This window comes from Oryzias latipes, chromosome 3 (assembly GCF_053564925.1).
Source record: "Oryzias latipes strain Hd-rR chromosome 3, Olatipes_Hd-rR_3.1".
Classification (NCBI taxonomy): domain Eukaryota; kingdom Metazoa; phylum Chordata; class Actinopteri; order Beloniformes; family Adrianichthyidae; genus Oryzias; species Oryzias latipes.
In genome coordinates, this window is record NC_136239.1 from 13,911,560 (window position 1) to 13,930,958 (window position 19,399).

At 38.0% G+C, this 19,399-nt stretch overlaps 1 protein-coding gene across 4 annotated transcripts; it reads left to right on the plus strand.

The window, feature by feature from the left end:
* Positions 1-5,520: 5,520 nt before the first annotated feature.
* On the plus strand, positions 5,521-17,675 carry rbpms2a (RNA binding protein, mRNA processing factor 2a). 4 transcript variants are annotated; one of them, XM_078944211.1, is made up of 9 exons: positions 5,641-6,050; positions 7,678-7,755; positions 8,856-8,894; positions 9,620-9,682; positions 9,844-9,883; positions 10,577-10,727; positions 12,038-12,186; positions 13,641-13,713; positions 16,617-17,675. In XM_078944211.1, coding segments are annotated over exons 4-8 (408 nt in total). In that variant the 5' UTR covers positions 5,641-6,050; positions 7,678-7,755; positions 8,856-8,894; positions 9,620-9,680; the 3' UTR covers positions 13,707-13,713; positions 16,617-17,675. The 4 variants fall into 4 exon arrangements, with proteins under 4 accessions (XP_004066912.1, XP_011486077.1, XP_078800336.1 ...); XM_004066864.5 differs by lacking the exon at positions 9,844-9,883 and having other exon boundaries at positions 5,521-6,050; XM_078944210.1 differs by lacking the exon at positions 9,844-9,883 and having other exon boundaries at positions 5,542-6,050; positions 13,641-13,727.
* The last annotated feature ends 1,724 nt before the right edge of the window (positions 17,676-19,399 follow it).

Sequence of the window (19,399 nt, forward strand, 5' to 3'; positions counted from 1 at the left end):
TATTCACGTAACGTCACAAATGCACACAGCTACTTTCTAGCTCAGTGAGTGGGTGAAAAAGCTTCAAAGTTTCCTAGGACCTCCAAATGGATGTTTGTCTGTACCACAGAGGACATGGGGAACACAAGCTAAGTGCTTCAGCAGCGGCTGATGCTAATGCAGAAGGACAGACTCAGCCTGGCGTGAAGCAGAAGAGTGCTGTGTGAGGTGACTTATGGGACAATGGGGCCGCTTTTTGCAAATAAAACATGAGGCTTATCCAGAGCCTCTGAACTATACAGTCTCAGCTTCTGTCAGGTGTTTGCGGGTGGTTTGTGGGGGTGGGTCAGATTTAATGGCCCTAATTCTCGGGTTTCTCCTGTGGATGCAGTTGAGGTACCAAAATATCAATAATTTGCTGTATTCATCAAAGGATGAGAATTCTGACATCTGCTTTTTCACTTTTGTTGCACATTTGGGACTTTTTTTAATCACATTTTTAATGTTACAGAGCTCCATCTGGCACTAAACCAGATATCATAAATACTATGATATCATTAGAGAATTCAAAAAGATTTCTTATAATTAAAGGTTGGAGTTTCAGGTATCTTATAAAAAGGCAATCATCTGTTTGGACCTTTCAGAATTTGCAGTTATGGTCATTTCTGGACATGTGGACATTTCTGTTATGTTTAGGTATTTTGTTACATTTTTTGAAAGGGGGAGGGTACTTTACATTTATGTGTCAAAGCCATAAAATATTAAGTGTTTCCGTCACAAATAAATATATTTAAGGCTCAAAAACAATATTTAAACGTTTTAGTCAAGAAGTAAATGAAAGTGGAAATTTTACTACATCCATTTCACCCCAACTAATTTTATATAATTAATTTTACCACGACAGCAATAAGCAGAAATAAAATATGTTCATCTACCTTGATAACTAAATAGGCAGATATCATTTATTCATCACAAACGTCTTTCGGTCACTCGTGTTTGAAGGCAGGGTTCATCCTAGACAGGTCGCCAGTCTGTCGCAGGGCCACAAATCACACTCACATTCACACCTAGGGACAATTTAGAGCAACCAATTAACCTATGAAGCATGCTTTTGGGCAGTGGGAGGAAGCCGGAGTCCCCGGAGAAAACCCACACATGCACGGGGAGAACATGCAAACACCACACAGAAAGGTCCCCCGTTGGTGTTCTGCTTCAGATCCCCCAGCCGGGACTTGAACTGGGGGCCTTCTTGCTGTGAGGCAATGTGCAGTCTATGTCTGATGTATATATATACACTGACCAAAAATATAAACGCAACACTTTTTGTTATTGCTCCCATTTATTATGGTATGAACTCAAAGATGTGAAACATTTTCCACATACACAAAATAACCAGTTCTCTGAAATATTGTTCACAAATCTGTCTAAATCTGTGATAGTGAGCACTTCTCCTTTGCCAAGACAATCCATCCCACCTCGCAGGCGTGCCATATCAAGATGCTGATTAGACAGCATGATTATTGCACAGGTGTGCCTTAGACTGGCCACAAGAAACAATATTGGGTCATCTAGACCCACTAGACAGTGCGCTGAACCTTTTTTCTTCAATGATTTGTGATCTTCACTGGTGTCCATGGATTAAATGAAATCTTTCCACCTTTATCCACCTTTGTCATGGTAGGGAGAACACGCCAACGTAAGGGTGGGGTCACAGGATAGCACAAGGGTTAAAAAGTACTTATGTTTGACCACGGATATATAAAATATCAGAGTTTTTAAATAAACTTAAAAAAAACATTTCCTTAGTCTATATATGTGAAGTGTCACTTAAATCAGACCTACATCATTTTCATCCGCCTCCACGCCAGACTGTGAAGATTAGGTGTGGTGCTAAAAGGCTCTGCTTGATCCAGACTAAGACTCCATCTCTCATTCAGAAAATTATATTAATCTTCTTGAAACTGTTTTAGAGAATTACCTTTTTTCAATCTGTCCCAACCGTTCCAACCTTTTCTTTTTCCATCATCATCATCATCATTGATTTATTTATAAAGCATCTTCCACCACTAGCCAAGGAGGCCCAAAGTGCTGTACACAAGGAGAAAAAAAATATTTTACAATCATAAAACATAAAACAATTAAAGGCATAAAGCCAAATTAAAACATTTTAAAGACTAGAATAGAAAATCCATTTAAACAGAGATTCAAACCAGAATAAAAACAGGGCTAGGCTGGTGCTAAAGCGCTGAAATGGAGGAACAATTCTACACCTTAGATTATAATAGCCCAGATTACTTAGACATTGTTTGATGTCGTAATTCTTTTTTTTTCTTTAGCAAATACCTGAATGTTTCTGGCAGTTAAAAAATAAAAGTCTCATTGTTCTTCTTATTAGATGCCATATAATCAGGGACGTTGAGTTTAAAGCACTCAGATAACTGTATTTTTTTTATCTTTAAAACACTTTTGTAGGACTATAATGTTTACAATTCATTCTTGCTTAAATGAATGAATGAAAAAATCACTTTGAAAGTCAAATGTTTTCAATCCTTTGTTTTGCTGAAATAGCATGTGACCAGATCCAAATTAAAGATCCATTCTTTTTTAAAATCACCTGCGCTGTCATAAAGAAACCTTGTGCTTTGGGGACAGGAAGGAGTGGGCTTTGTAGCAAACTTCACATTCTTAATTCAACCATTAGATGTTTCAATGTGGAGAAATCTTAGGCATAATTTCCTTTTGAAACAGAAATATGTGTAGAAGACAAGTTTATGAATCTTTGGGGTTAAAATCTTGGTCGGCGACGACGTTTTGTGTGTGTGAAGACACCGCTGATGGAGGTTAAGGGATGAAGAACGGGCTGGGGGAGGGACGGAAAAAAAACATATGGAATGCAGAGAATTAAACATTCATAAATATAAGGGAAATTTGCTTGTGTTTGGCTGAGAAAAAATGCAGGCAATTTAGCAATTGGTTCAGGATGAAGTCATGATGATGAACAGCTGTGAAAGGGAGTTGGGTCTTCCTTATTAAAATTACAACAAAACTTCACAAATAAAGCTAATTTTACTTGGTACATTTACACAGAGATATTATGGGATTATAGTGATGCTGCAGCCTCTTTGAGCTGAAGACTAATTGCTGAGAAGGCTTGGAAAGAGTAATTATAAATATTTATTCACATGCAAATATTTTAAACAAAAGAGCAAAACTATTTTTCTTCAACTGAATCCTGAAGAAAGGCCTAATTTCAGGAAATAAAAGCTATGCATATTTCTTAATTTTGCAAAACTGGCTCATCTTTTTCATCACTATATAAATATATTTTCTTTGATCCTATAGTGAATAAAAAGAACAGAACACGGGAGTGCAACGGGTCCAGAATTTATAAACATACTGGCCTACTGTGTATTAAAACCATGTGCTGAAGGCTGCTGCAGTTGTACGTTTTAAATATATTAACAGTCACTGAGAGGCACGATCAATTTTTCATAAACTGGGAGTGTTGGTAAAATGTCTTACAGAGCGTAGGATAATTTCTTTTCTTTTTTTTTCCGCCTTTTTAAAAGTATGAGCTATACTGCTTTAGGAACTCATTTTATTCTTTTGTATTATTCTAGAAATGTACACATTTCTGTTTTTTAGCTGTCAAAATATGACGACAAATGAAAATTGTATGGGAAAAAACAGAGAGTGGACAGTTTAAATTCAATTTATATCTGAAGATACTGATAAAGAACAACAGAGCTAGTTTTGATGCATTAAAATATGATTTGAAATCCTCGACATTTCATTGCACATTTTTGTTGTTTATCTAAATAATACATGTAGATTTGTTGCAAAGATCCAGCCTGATAATAATGAAGTTCCTTTATAAATAAATGTGCGTTTTTTCTCTATGTGAGCTTCATCTTAGATCGACTCCATCCCCTCCTCTTGTGTGGGCAAACCATCGAGCATGTCTACCACTTGGTTGGGGTGTTCAGAAACATGTGAAACCCCAGAAGAGTGCCTCTATTTTTAGATCCGATCACTCCAGAACCACAGCAGGAACCCTTCCGTCCACTTGTCCCCCTCCACCTCCTTCTGGCCCTGTCGGCCTGATTGTGTTCCTACACAAAGTCAGGAAACCGTCTGGCCTTTGAGAGCTGCCTTGTTGTGAGGAAACACGCTACATGTTGGGCTCACGTCCAGGGCTGGGCCTCCAAACACCACACAGGCTATTTGTTTCTCCACCCACATCCCTCCTACGGCAACCCAGATCCAAAAGATACAAATATTCACTCTTGACATTACTTTAAACCAGTTGGCCACATGCAGAGCCAAGAAGGAAACCCATTTTACTTCAAGCTTTATGGCTTTCAAAAAGGCCTGTCATTTAAATTTAGCTAAATAAAATAAAAACCAAAAAATAATAAAAAATAGTAAATAAAATAATAAAAACAAATAATGTTTGTACATTTTGCACACATTATTCTGTGCACAAAGAATCTTTGTTTAATGAAATAAATACAAATAAAACAAAACACAAGGATTTTATTTATCAAGAAAATATTACCAAAAATTGTCAACTCATGTTTTTTTTTATCTTCTTTTCAATATGTGGTGTCTCTTGTAAAAAAATAAATATTTTATTTTTTATTATATATATGTGTGTTTTTAACAAAGTTTTTTTAATATACTGTATGATTCCAGTAAAATTTTTGAATGGAGCAGTGGACATATCCAATTTCCTTCTGGATCAATAAAGTATCTATCTATCTATCTATCTATCTATCTATCTATCTATCTATCTATCTATCTATCTATATTAATCTCACATCATGAAAGAATCAAATATTTTACATTTAAAGATAGAAATAAAATATTTTCTCCTGTTTGTTGTTTTTTAAAGAACTCAAACAATAATAAAATATTTAGGCCTATGAGGATTGAAAAAGTCATAATATTTTGGTTTAATGTTTAACTTAACATTTTTTTCTTATTATAATGCTTGTTTTTTTTTTTGTAGATTATTACCTGGATCAACATGTTTCACAAAATGCGCACCTTTTGGTTACTGGAAACTTTAAAAAATGTACTGTTCATTTATCCATAAAAAGTTCTAATATATATATAGTTTCCTTTGAATTAGAAAAGAAAATATGGTCTAACGCAATAATTTCGTTTGACTCCAAATATATACATATATAAATTAAAGAAGTTTATTAATTATTTGCTCAGATTTGAACGTGGGACTAAGAAAAACGGGGAAAAATAAGAGAAAGAAAAGGGGCGGAAAATACCGTCATATTAGGTTTTTTGTATTATTTTACTTCTTCATTTTGTTGAGGGTTTTTTTGTAGTGAAAATGTCTATTTTTTTCATCAGGAAACTGGGGTGACAGGATGAAACTGTTACCTCAGCAAAGATGTGTGTGGGTCCCATGAAAAGGAGCGGAGGAGGAGAGCAGGCCTTTGCGCAGCAGCTGAGGCGGATCTGCGGCTTGATTACGGCTCACAGCAGACTCCATCATAATTGATGACCTAATTGAAAAGCAGCGGGAGGAGGAGGAGGGTGAGCACGGGGGTGGGGAGGGCAATCACGGGAGGGAGGAGAGAGGGAGACGCGCTCCAATGAAGGAAAAGTTTACTTATTCCTTCTCCGCACAGTCCCGCAGCTGAGGGCATTGATGTGAGCGCAGAGGCTTCTCGGTTTTTACGCGCACTTCTTTTCCCCCCGTCTCTCACCCGCACGCACGGAGCACACGTCCACCTTGTCACCTTTCTAGTTTAGCGCGCGCGTCTGCATTTCTTTTCCTCCTTTCTCCTCCTTTTTTATGAATGATTCTCTCTCGTAAAACCTGTACCAGCCTTTCCTCGGATACCGCACGTCCTCCTCACATCGACACATCTCTCCTCAAGTTCAAACGCCACCAGGACTTTCACTGCAGCTTCAGACGCACTTTGGGGAAATATCACTCGACCAGGAAAAACCTGATCCTTTGCGCAGCAGCGGCAGCCGAAGCGACGGTCGACATGAGTCTGAAAGCTGACGCAGAGCCGAACAACAACGTTTCCATCGAGGAGGAGGTGAGTTTCTGTCGACTTCGTCCTCTTGAGTTAGACTCTCAGAACCCTGATTTGGTTTTCTTAAATGCAGAAAAAAACTTTTTAGGGGATGCGTATGGAAAAATTCTGACACTTCCCTCTGAGTCCTGTGAAGTGCCGCTTTATTCCAATTTTCTCCCCAACAGAACTTAAGTTATAGTTTTGCACTTGGGATTTCTTTTATCTTTTTTTGCTTGTCATATTTCACCTCACTCTCCTCCCAACAGGCCTTTCAAGAAGCGCAGTAATGGCGGCAGCTTTTAATTTTACACCCAAACGTTTTTTATTACATATAAAACAAGCTTTTGTTCAAGTCAACATTTGTTATTGCCTTACGTTTTTGCTCCATGCTTTAGTTAAAAAAAAATAACAGGCTACATAATATATGAAAAAAAAATCCATCATCCAAAATGTGTGCGTGAAGCTTTCAGCGCTTCTCCTGCCTGTGTGGTCAGTTTCCTTTTAATGACTCCTCATGGAGGGGCAGGGAGGGAAGCTCTGGCCCTTTTGTTGGTCTGCCTTTGTTCCCATTGTCTTGTGACATTAACTTGTCCGGCCACTTGACTTTTCTTTGCCTCATTTGTGTTCATTAGTTCTTAAAGTTGAGGCAGCACTCTAAAACTCAAGACAGGTGGGTTAAAGAAAAGATGCTGAATGCCAGTTAAGCTTAATCTAAAGTGACTATAAAGCTTAAATTATGATGGGGCTTTATTACCTTAATGTCTGCACTTCTTTAGGTTTAAGCTCAAGTTTTTGTCTGACAGGTCTGGAGGGATCATCTCAGCTGATTGGGAGTGGTTTTTTTTATCTTGTTTGTTTTTTGCATGCCACTTGCAAAAAGCTAGGAGCTGCTGCTGTGCAGCACCTGAAAAATGCTGGAGGGCCAGCAGTGTTGGGGTGACGGGTCAGAGGAAGGAAATGGTGTCATGCCGTGCACCGTTGTACATTGCTGTTCATCTGGCAGCTCCATTGTACTGACAGCCTCCCCACCAGCTGAGAACTAATGGGACTCGCAACGCTGTTTATATTCCAGCCACACAAGAAGACAAACCCTGCTTAAGAGATGTGGACTGACAAGTCTTTACCCTTTTCTTTATGGTTTTGATTTCTTTGACACATTTTCAATGCATTTAGGTTGAGATGTGCCGTTATTGTTCTGTCCGCATTTAAAATGAGACTGGAAGCGGTCACTGTCGATGCAAAAAAACCATGTATATTAACACGACAGTTGTGGAGGTAAGAAAATATTGAAGTTAAAAATGATATGCTTCTACACACAGGTATGTATGTGCCATGTTATTTTGTAAGTTATAAATAAACCTTCAAGGTTGAAGAAAAACACAGCTAAATATTTTTAAAATATATACAGTAAATCTATATAGATCTATATATATCCTTTTGGTTTTTTACCCAAAAAGTATTACATTTGCAGGATTTTAATTAACCTTTCCCAAATTTTGAGCTGCCTTTGACTCTTGCTCCTGTAATACATGTATGCTATAACTTGGATAAATATCATGTTTCTTATAGCTGAATCTGCTGCGTGGTGTTTCATACCTGCAGCTCAGACAAATGTCACTGGATGAATTGCAGCTTGTTTTCTTTGCAGGTACGAACCCTGTTTGTCAGTGGTCTTCCAGTTGACATCAAACCTCGGGAACTTTACCTCCTATTCAGACCTTTTAAGGCAAGTTATTGCAACTTTTTCTGTATTAAATAAATCATTGAATATCAAAATGAGATCTTTGTAAATTAAATTTTTAAATGTTTGCTTTTTTTAAAATTACAAGTTATTTTAAAAATATTTAACCAAAGGACATTTTACTTGAGCAATGAGATGTTGGGCTTTGTTCAGTCCTCAATGCTTTGCTTTATTTTGTGGACATTTTAATTTGTGATTAATGAAAGTTCACATATTAGCATATGGAAATGAGGCCACATCTTTGTTCCATCAATCGCTTTTTTCCCTCCGCTCCTTGCATGGCCTCCCTGTCCACAAACATCCCTCCCACCTTTGTCCTAACTAACTAAATTGGAAGTGGTATCCCTCGCACATGGATGGTCTTGTGGAATGTGTAAATGAGTAGCTCTCGCTGTTGGCCAACCAATCCTGTGACCCAGCTCCCCCTTCATAAAGATATTTGATTTTTTTTTTTTTTTTTCTTCCAACATTTGAATTTGGAGAAACTTGGGTATTAAAGCAGCTGATGTCTTGCAGGTGAAACCTATCTGAAAGCTAAATGAGCTTTTAACATTATTATTGAAGGATTTTATGATAAATTGTTGCATTTTATCATTTGATGTCCTACTCTAAACAAATTCAGCTAAATCCAGTTTGAGCTGATGCCAAGGATTTACAACAGGGGCAGAGGGTTGTTTTGTTTTCCTCGACTGTAAATCAGGATTAGGAAAGATCCCTCATTTCATTTCTCTGGGGCTGTTTTTCATGGCTCTTCTGAGGTGTTTTTAAAAGGCATGCCTGAAACTGGGGCCTTTGTCTGCAGTCGTGCTTTATCTCAAAATGGACACAAAAAAAGTAGTAAATCTTAGAACGTGTTCCTAACTTATCAGGCTCCACATAACCTTGCGTGTAACTTTGTCAGGAGATTTAACTTTCAAAAGTTGCTTCATAGAAATCATGTTTCTTATTGTAACTCTCAAAGTTGGACACTTTGACACAAAGCCTTGCTGATCTGCTTCTAAAAGTAAACATTAAGATGTCTCGTTTGTGCTTGACTGCCTGCATGTGATTTCTGGGTAGATAATTGGGTATCTTTGTTCCCTCAGGGTTATGAAGGTTCACTGATTAAATTAACGTCAAAACAGGTAAGGTGTCTTCATCGCTTTCCCAAAATCTCTTTTCCCAAAATTTCTTTCCCCTTTAATTTTTTTTTAAACTTTTTTTTTTTTTTTTTTTTTGGACGAAGGATATTTTTCCTATTTCAGATATGGATTTGTGTGTGTGACCCTTTGAAGTGCAAATCACAACAATTTTTAAAAAAGCAAAAAAAGGATTTCAAAAAACAAATTCCAGAAACCAAAACAATAAAGAATTGAAGAAAAAATTGAGTTTTTGAAAAACGGTCGTAATTTTCAGAAATCAAAGTGAAGTGTTAAACGAAATGCTTGAAGAAACCAGAAAAGGTAGGTACTATGGGCCATCAATGATTGGATGATTAAGTTGATACTTTTACAAGTGTTATTAATACGTAGTATATTATCGCTTAATGCCAAATGACTTTCGGTTGAAATGATGGACAAACATCGTCATCCATTCAGCGATGTCCTATAGTTACTTTTACGGTCTAATTAACACTTCATTTTGACTTTCAGACATAAGCTTTCCAAAATGTATCAATGTATATATGGTCATTTATATGGTTTGTTTTTAAGACATGCTGTTAGCTTTTTTTTTTTTTTTGTCGTGATCTTTGTTTTGTGTTTTTGGTGTGAATTTGCACCTCAAGGCCACCGTACTTTTCACATTTGTTTCCGTTCACTTTAAATGGATTCATAATCTTTCACAATGGATGCTGTATTTTGTCTTGCAGCCTGTCGGGTTTGTAACCTTTGACAGTCGCTCTGGAGCTGAAGCTGCAAAAAATGCACTGAATGTAAGCATCGACTTTATCTCAGCGTTCTCCCCCTTCTAACTGATACTGGATTTGTTCTAATGTTTTGACATAAAGCAGCAAGTTGGGATTTCATTTAAAAGAAACTTCTTTCCATTAAGATTTCTGAGTCAAACCGATTTTCTCTTACAATTCAATGGCAGGGACATTTTTGGAAAGAGGCCAGAAACCCATAGCCTTACGGTAGTTTACTTTGACCTTGATACACATCCTTCTTAGTCTGATTATAGCTTTCCTTATTTTGCAAATCACTGCTTAACTGTAATTCTTGTTCTATAGCCACATGTGTAGTGTCATTTGAACACATCTTCAGTAGTGTTTTTATTTTCTCACCCAGTAGCCCACGTTGGCAGTATCTAACACTTCTCTCTTATAGCCTATAGCCTTCCTTATGAGCATCACCTCTTAGACACACCAGCAGTCGCACACACACATATACACCAAAATATGACTCACCTGCATGTGGGCACAATGCTTAGGGCACAAGAACACACGCAGGGTAAAACCACCAAAAAGAAAAGATTATCTCTCTTCATCGGCCCTCTTCCTCATCTCCTTCTGGTTCATGCTGAGGCTGGACTTCTCCAGTCGCCTCTGCTTTTCATTTTTGCATGAGAAGAGATGCAGGCTTGCTGACATTTGTTCCAGGTTTCCTTCAGTCTACCCAGCTTCAGTGAGGGCAACAGGTGGGGTGAAGGTTTTTTGTTTTTTTTCCCCCTTTTGTTTCCACACCCCATCTGTGCCGCGCTAAAGGGAAGCCTGAAGGATCCCGTTGAAGCACTGCCTCAAGAAGGAGGGCCATGTGAGACTGAGCATGAGCTCCTCAAGCTCAGCTCTCCATCCTTAAAACAATCCTGCCTCAATCTCTCCCCGCAGGGTATCCGTTTTGACCCCGAAAGCCCCCAGACCCTGCGCTTAGAGTTTGCTAAAGCCAACACCAAGATGGCAAAGAGTAAGCTGATGGCCACACCGAATCCCACAAATATCCACCCCGCTCTAGGACCACACTTCATTGCACGGGACCCATGTAAGTTGTACAACTGCAGCACTCCAGCCGCTCATCCACTCTCACCTCGCAATGCCGGTGCTTAATGAGCCTTGCTGCCCTACACTGAAACATAAAGACTGAGACGGCGGGCGGTGTTTGTGACAAACCAGGAACTAACTTATCCCCTCATGCATGCGTCACTGAAATTCTCTACAGCTCCTTTTTGACCTGCAGGGTTTAGTTCAGTTTTATTTACATCTGCCGGATTCATGAGGTTTAGACAGATTTGATTTTATTGTTTTTGTTAAATGCGGAGCTACTTTTAGACCAGACTTTAGTTTAATTTATTAGTGTGGTGTGGCAAAGGAGTCTGGAGCCAAACAGTTTTAAGCTTTAAAAGAGCCAATAATGGAGCGATAAATTTTCCAGAGTTAAAACAAGCCGCTTAACTCTCACTTTGGTGTTTGGCACATCAACAAGTTTCTATTTTGTTTTTTTCCCCCCAAATTGTTTCTACTTCAAATAAGTGACTTTAATTTAGATGGAAGATTGTTTTGTTTTTCAATTTTGACTGTGAAATGAAGGCTGTTCTGGAAAGTTTTGCAGTTTAGGGATGAAGTGTTTAAAGTCTCACTCCGATCATTTTTTTCATAAATTTCAAATGTTCCCAGTAGTTTTCTAATTTAAACAAAATCCAAAAACTTGTCTTCTAGGAAACAGTTTCTGAAGAGGGACAGAAGTTCATTAGAAATTCGCCTCAGTTGTAGGCGGAGCTGTTGGTGTGGAGTAAGCCCATCACCACTACCCGTCATCCATCTGTTTACTCTCCCGCCAGCTTACAGCCCCTCACAACCCCAACCTCACAGTAGCTGTGCAATTAAAAATGGCAAGTAATATTAGAGCCATCCAGCCGTATAGTTTTGAGCCAGTTCCCACCTCAGATGAGGAAAACAGACGTCACAACAACCTTTTTTCTTTCTTTTTTTTTGTAAACTCAGTTGTTTTTTGTCTTCTCCTGATTCTCAACAATTTAAAGAAATGCTCAGAAATACAATCTTAAGCTTAATTTGCCATAGAAATTTCAATCAGAAAAATGTCACAAGAACATGTTAAACAGCAAAAATTTGTCATCGGAGTGAGTCTTTAACTGAAATCAAACCACAGGGACAAGACTGCATGTCAACCATTCAGAAATAAACCTAGATAGTTTTTCTTTTTTTAACGTATACAGTAAGAAATTGTAAAACATTAAAATGATGAGAATCACAATGAAAATGTTTTGATCTAGAGCTTTTACAGTATAAAAGTGGGTCTGTTGGCTTGTTTCCTTTCACACTGTTCTACCCCAGATGATCTGACGGGGGCAGCACTGATTCCAGCATCCCCGGATGCCTGGACCCCTTACCCTCTGTACACCACAGAGCTGACCCCAGGCCTTCCCCACGCAGCCTTCACCTACCCAGCTGCTGCTGCCGCTGCCGCAGCCCTCCATGCCCAGGTGAGGGACCCACCGCTGTTTCTCTGGTCTTTTTTGTTTTTTAAATCTCAAGTGTACAGATAAATGGGAAAGTGTGCATGAATACGGTTTCACTTTTAGATGCGCAGACCTTTGTGTGGCTGAAAATGGCCCCGGTCACTTGAAATGGTGTGATTGTCGATTACAGATAGAGGGTTAATTTGATCCTTATCAGATTAGCATTGACTCTGGCACTACCTTAAGCATCTACATGACGATTGTCATTCTTTCAGGTGATGTATTGAAGTTAAGGCATGGCTTCTGGATTTAATCTTTGACCGGTAAAGCTACTTGGTTGAGTGAAACATTTTCAGAAATGTAGACTTTACGTACAGAGGCCATGGCTCAATTTCAAGACTACTCTAATTGTTAAATCGATTGAATATTGAAGTTGTTGAACAGAAAGCTTTGAGGATTTCTTTTTTTTTTTTTTCTTTGCTGTTAAAACGGTGGTATATCAGAAGAGATACGGGGAAGAAACAGCAGGTTAGAACCTTAGGTTTTGCTTTCTTTGATCATCTTTGCCCTGAAAGAGGTAAAAACTGTTCTGCTGAGCTCCAGGAAGAACTATTAACCTTTCAGTAAACGTCAAGGTTTAGATAAAACTGTTCAGTTCTGCCACAGCAATCTCTAAAATCCAAACAAAGGGAATTGTTAATGATGCAAGTTCATGTTTTCTGCATCTTTGGGAGGTAATTGTCCTGCTGATATTCTGATATGAAGTGGCAGAAACAGCTGCTCAGTCTCTGCTTTGTGAGCTGCGATCCCAATAGGGTGGTGTAGCTATATCTACAAGAGTAGCGGCGGTGGGTGGGAGGGCTCTCAGTAACAATGGAAAATATTCCTCTTGGGTCATTTAAAGTTCATTCAAGCAACTTCCTCTTGCAATATAAAACTGCAGGGGAGTATGCACTGCAAAGCAGGCAGTTGCCACGCAGGCCGCCCTGCCTGACACAAGAGGCTGTGGAATGTGAGGTATTTGCTTGAAGAAATTGTCAGAGCCGATAGTCTTCTCTGGAGGTGCCAGCTAACTGTCCACCTTCCTGCTGGAACAGAAGCTGAGCGGGTAGATGTAGAAAGAGGCAAATATTTAATTACGTTCTGCTGAAAGATCTGACTCTGAAATGACCCTGTCGACTTACTGATTTTCTTTAGGGAATGATGAATGTCAGGACTCTGGAGAAGCAAAGCTTTCCTCCTGTGGAAATTCACAAGCCGTCAAACTTCCACTCCATTTTAATGCTCGTTAATTACTTGGACGATTGTCTTTAGTGAGCAACTATGTGGCCCACACTCTGTTGGCTTTGCTGAGGGTTTAAAGGAGCCAAGCCTCTAAACCTGCCAGTAACATCATCCATCAAACCGTATGCATTCAATTTGCTCAGCTGAAGCCTGGTTTCGGTCTGGTGAACATTGCTATGTTTGTGTTTCTTTAGATGCGCTGGTACCCTTCTCCCTCTGAGACTTCCCAGCCTGGATGGAAATCCCGGCAGTTTTGTTAGATATTTAGTGAGTAACCTTTGGTCAGTGTTTTGTTTGTTTCTTTTTCTTTAACCCCTCTGGATCCTCAACCCTCTGCTCACCTATTATGTAATGAGAACAATTTAGTAATCTAATGTAAAACTACTGAGTGTTTAGGAAACAAAGTGCAGGACTGACGGTTGGTTAAAAAAAAACATCTAAAATGTTTATTGATGAGTCAAACACTTATTTTAAAGTTTAAATAAAAGTGAAAACTTGTATATTGTTTCTTTTTTTGCTCTGCATCATTTGGCCCATTTAGTACAAAACAATTCAAGCCCTGGGTAGATGTCACATGGTGCCAAAAGTTAATGGTGGAGCTCTGTGGAATAAAATGAACTTCAACTTTGTGTAAAATACAAAATATAAGTAGGGTTATTTTGTGTTCATTCTCGTTTGAAATTCTGCAAACATCCCAGCTCAAAAGCCAGCCGCATGTTACAACTTTGCATGTGATGTCGTCACATTCTGACTTTAGGACTTGCTGTGAATTGGCGTGTAGGTAGTCATGTCAGAGGGAGAGTAAGTCTTTGATGTTAGGAGTTTAAAGTAACAGAATGTAGTTGATCTGTTCCTTACCAAGTTAAGTTGGGTACATCCAGTTTTTACACTCAGACATTAAAATATTGACTCTTTAATCAAACATTTGGCCAAAATGCACGAGCTGTTTGGTTGTGGTGGCAATTTCTTCAGGAGGGGAGTCTTTGAGCAAAGCTTTTGTCAGTGTAGTGTGAATGATGAAAGTTTAACAATTTTAGGGACATTTACATTTGTGATGCAAGAAATGGCGTCAAAGCTTTTTTGTTTGGGAATATGATTGTTACATTACTATCACTGCTTATAGGGGGGGCTTGTAGGTGGATGTTAGTTTGGCTCATCCATCTGCTGAATTCTAGGATCATAGCTGTTTGCTGGTGCAATTCCTCCAACTGGACACATAGCTACATGAAGTTGAAGTTTAATTATTTTACCATTTGACCAATTTGAAGCTGGGACTGAATACATTATAATCGATTCTAACTTGATTTAGGTGCATTTCCATATTTTGCTCACTAATTTAGTGAAAGCCAGTGGACTTTTTCTGTTTTAACATCTAAAGGTCAGGACCTAACTTTGTAGTTGAAGGCTTTATGCCTTTTCTTTTGACAAAGTTGCGGTGAATCCTCTTCTGTTAAATTAAAATGGCGACAATCAAAAAAGAAACTCATGTTCTCTGAACCAAAATGAAAATGTAGTCAGAATTCATCCAGAAACATGGTAATACAGTCGGGCATTGCTGTGAGTCTTTTTTTTTTTTAACCTTGGTTTTACACACTGTGGGGTGTCCTAGAGCTACAGTCATTACATTTGTGTGCACTCCAATATTCCGATTGTTTTTTTTTTCCTTCCCCATGTTAAACTATGTAATGAAGTCTGTCTGGCATGTGGCATATGGATATTTTTATCTAGAATATTGCTTCATGGACTATTTTTCTCCAATCAATGTAGTAGAAGTATTTTTTGTTTCAATTTTTATCAGCTGTCAGATGACAAAATAAAGCAGTAATGTTGGCTCTTCTGCAAACTCGGCACAGCAAAAAAAACTGCACGGCTTACATTGTCATTGTAAAGTCAGTCAAATATAATTTGAGTCAAACCACAATATCTAGAATGTCCCATCATGCCATCTGTGACCAATGGTTCTGAAAAGAATAGTAACTTTTTCAGATTACTACTTGTTTTTGGAATATGGTGTGCACTAGGGCTGAATAATATAAGGAAAACTTGCGATATGCGATAATAATGATCAACAATATGATGACGATATAACTATATATATGCATGAACAAATGGCAAATCAACCAAAGCAATTCCATTTCACTGTATCAGTTTAAAAAGAGTCGACATAACTTAAAAAATACTCAAAATGACCCTCATCTACTTAGGAGGCAATCATGCAACATAAAAGAGCTCCAAAATAAATAACAGGGCTCCATCCGATTGGTAACAGACAAAATGGGTTTGTCAAATGCATAAAGCAATTTATTTGATTTCTTAAATGCTCCAAGCTGCCATAAGATTGTTTTAGCACATTTAAGGTTACCATTTATTGCAATTTTCCCCAACTTTTGTGATATGCATATTGCATAACTTGATTTTGCGATAACGATAAACTTGTGATTTATTGTGCAGGCCTAGCGTGCACTCTGACATTAAGCAGAAATGTTCATGCATGGTTTTAGTTTCTTTAAAAAGCGTTACACCTGTGGTTAGAATTTGGGTCAGACCCCATTGGCTTCTAAGTTTTGGCTTAATTTTTGATAAATGGCAAACATCTTATTGTTAATACAAAATGTGCATGCAAATACACATGTGTAATTGTTCTCCCCTTCCCAAAACTGTTCTCACACGATTGATTTTCATTTTTCCAGAATCGTGGTCATGTTGCCTCCTTTCAAATTAGTCTGTGCATTCAATGAAAACCTCCGTCTGAATGACCATTCATTATAAATCACCTTTGGTGTGGTAAATGCCTTTAATGGTGTCCTTCGCTAGTATGCATATTTGCATTTAATTGACTTATTTGGAGTAATCAATTCATAAAAATTAAAAACAAAGTGTTTGGGGAGAAAATGTCCTTGAACCTGTGAGGACTTTAACTCTGTGGTGTGACTGTCGGGAGGGAAGGTTACTGTGGACTGACCTTTTTAATTCAGTCTTGAGAAAGTGAAGAAAACAAATGTTGACACTTTCAAACATGATTATTGCCTTTATTTATTTTTTGCATCACATCTTTTACACAATGGTGTAACAGATTTGATGTGGACTCTAAAAACTGACACCAGCCTTCTCCTCTTGAGTGCAATTACTGAGTCACTTTTAACTCCTTCTTTTTCTCTTATCCTCTACAGGCTTCTGGAAACCATACCTTTGTCCAGCTGAAGTGAGGTTTGCCAAGCTCGTCATTAATTTAATCAGGTTTATTTAATGAACAGTTGTTATAAACAGTATTTATATCTTTCCCCAAATGACTTGGGGTGGGGGGGGTGGGGGATGAGAATTACAACAATCTTGCTGTCGACAATCTGAACTTCTCTTTGGCAACTATTGTGGTACATGTTAGCACTTCAAAACAACCTCATGCAAAATCAGCTCAGATGCCATGGACCATAACTGAGGAATATTGACGTCATAGTAAAGCTAGTTCCTCCATGGGTTTCTCTTCTCCTGGGAGGTGTAGAAGTGTTAAGTCATTGCATGTTAGTCTTTCTTGGCATGAATTTAGAGCGCAGGTTTCTGTGTATCCTTTTTGTTTTTTCTTTTTCTTAGTGTTTGTGTTGCCTTTTGGCCTAGACAGCAAATTCCTTTATATATATTTTTTTGTAGTACCTTGGTCTTGCCTCTGTGAAAGCTAGGCTGTTGTGTAAATGGCTTACCTCGCATGGACCTTGTAAATGCATCCCTATGTTCAGACAATCCCCAGGCTCATGATCGTATCAATGTCTTATTTTGAGCGAAGGAAAGCAAGGTTTTTTTTCCCCGTAGCATAATGTATATTTATGCATTTTTGTGCAACTAAATAATGAACCTCTAATAAGTTGGATGTTTAGACGTCTCTTGTGTTTCGGTGTTAATTTTTGATCCTGTAATCCTGTTGAAGTAGTTTTAAAGAAAAGTGCAATTTGTTTAAAGGGGAAGTGGATACCTGGGGGAGGGGGGTGTAAGTATTCTTGATTGTGGCTTGGGCCATTCTGCTAAAATGAGATTGCTGTATAACGATCTTTCAGAATGTGACACTGGACTACAAACGTAAAGGTTGGTTTTTTTGGGGGACCATTTTGAAAACTAAAGCAGGATTCGACTGATGGAGGAATTTAGTTTGTGGTTTAGAACATGTTCGTCTTTGTATCTGCTGTGCATAAGATGTTAAAAATAATCCCATCTTATGAATAAAAGAAATGAATGCATCACTTTGTGGGTCTGCCTGTGGTTTGTCTTTGCATCTCGTCTGCCACCAATCAGGACTGAACGGTCTGTAAACCAACTTCAAAATGTATTGAAGGCTTTTGCATGCTCAGATGCAGACATCAATAATTCAGTCCAACTTTTGGTTTGTGATGCATCACTGCATTAGTGTCTCTTTGCATCATGTGCAGAGCTGACCCCCACACTCTGGCCTCCAGAGCTGGTAAGATGCTCTGCTCAGCCAACCATGATGCTTCCTCGAGGACTCCTGGGTGACAGTTTTCCGTCCAACCAGCTGACTAATTGAACATTTTATGCAAACCTTAAAGAACTGCAGGAGCTTGAGTGGGCAGCATTAAAAATTGAGTTTGAAAATTATTCTCTATTATTCCTGCCTGTTCCGTGTTAAGTTGTTCAGCTTTTGCTTTCGACAAATGAAAATTAAACGTTTCAACCTTGGGAACATTTTCTGCCCCTCTAAAGTAACACTTTAGTGCTCACTAAGAAAAATGGTCTCAGGACTCAGCCATTTGCCTTTCATGGAACAACGGGTCACTTTCCTGTCACACAGAATATTTGAATTGACATGTAATCAATAGATTGCAAAGATGGGGCAGCTTCAGATAGCCTTTTGTTTTTTTTGTTTTTCTTGTCTCTGGACACGAGTTGCATTTGAAAATGGCCCAAGGCCCCTTTGTTTTTTTTTTTGTTTTTTTTAACTTTGTTCTCAAAGGGTTAAGCAAAGGCACCTTTTGTTTTTTTTCTAATCGACTATAGATTTTTAGTCACGGTCTTGGTCAAAAGAAAGCTATTTGAAATTTACTGACTCAACCATTAAACTTGACTCTTGAAAAACTGAGTATTCTGCATTCAAGCAAATGTTGCTCATAAATTTAAAGATTGAATTTCTTTTTTTTTTCTTAAATGAGCAAATGCTACACGAGCACAAAAGAGGAATGGTTGGGTTTGACAAGTTGGATTTGCTTTCCTTTTTTCCCCCCAGAAAAAGGACTTTGTCTCTCTCTACTGGCCAAACGTGTTCATGGAAACTAGAATACAGTTCTCAAAGTGGATCTAGTCCCTTCTTCCAATTTGGCTCCCAATTTAGTTTCTATTTATTTTTTACTAAATATAAAAATAATTGGGAATAAACTATGTATTTTAAGGTTTAATTTTCTATCAATCATGACATGTGATTTCCACAATCTAACCAGTCTTTTCACTCCGGTAAAATTGTGTTTTGGGTGTCAACATGTTCTTCTGGCATTTTTCTAAAGATGATGGACACTTATAAAGAAAATTAATCTTAAAATTGCATTTGAGTGTTTCTTTACTCAAATCATTGTGGATCAGACAGACAAAGACTTTTTTAACTTAAATAATTTAGATGACTGCTTTGCACAATGTCTTCAGACAAAAGTAGACCTACATTTTATGATATCTTTATTTACTTGGTAATCAATTTAAAAGTGTCATTTTGCAATAAATATCACTCAAGGCAGTTCACAAAAAAAATATGAATATCAAAACAAGAACTATAATGAACCAATTCAGTTCAGATCCCTACAATATGAACAGGTACTTGGGTTTTAGTCTATATGTGACCAAAAGGTTACACTGATATTATTTTTATATAATCCCTTTGAGGGATTTATATATATATATGTAATATAAAATATATCAAACGGCTGTGGTATGAACTGCTCTGAAGAAGAGCTTAACAGTCATC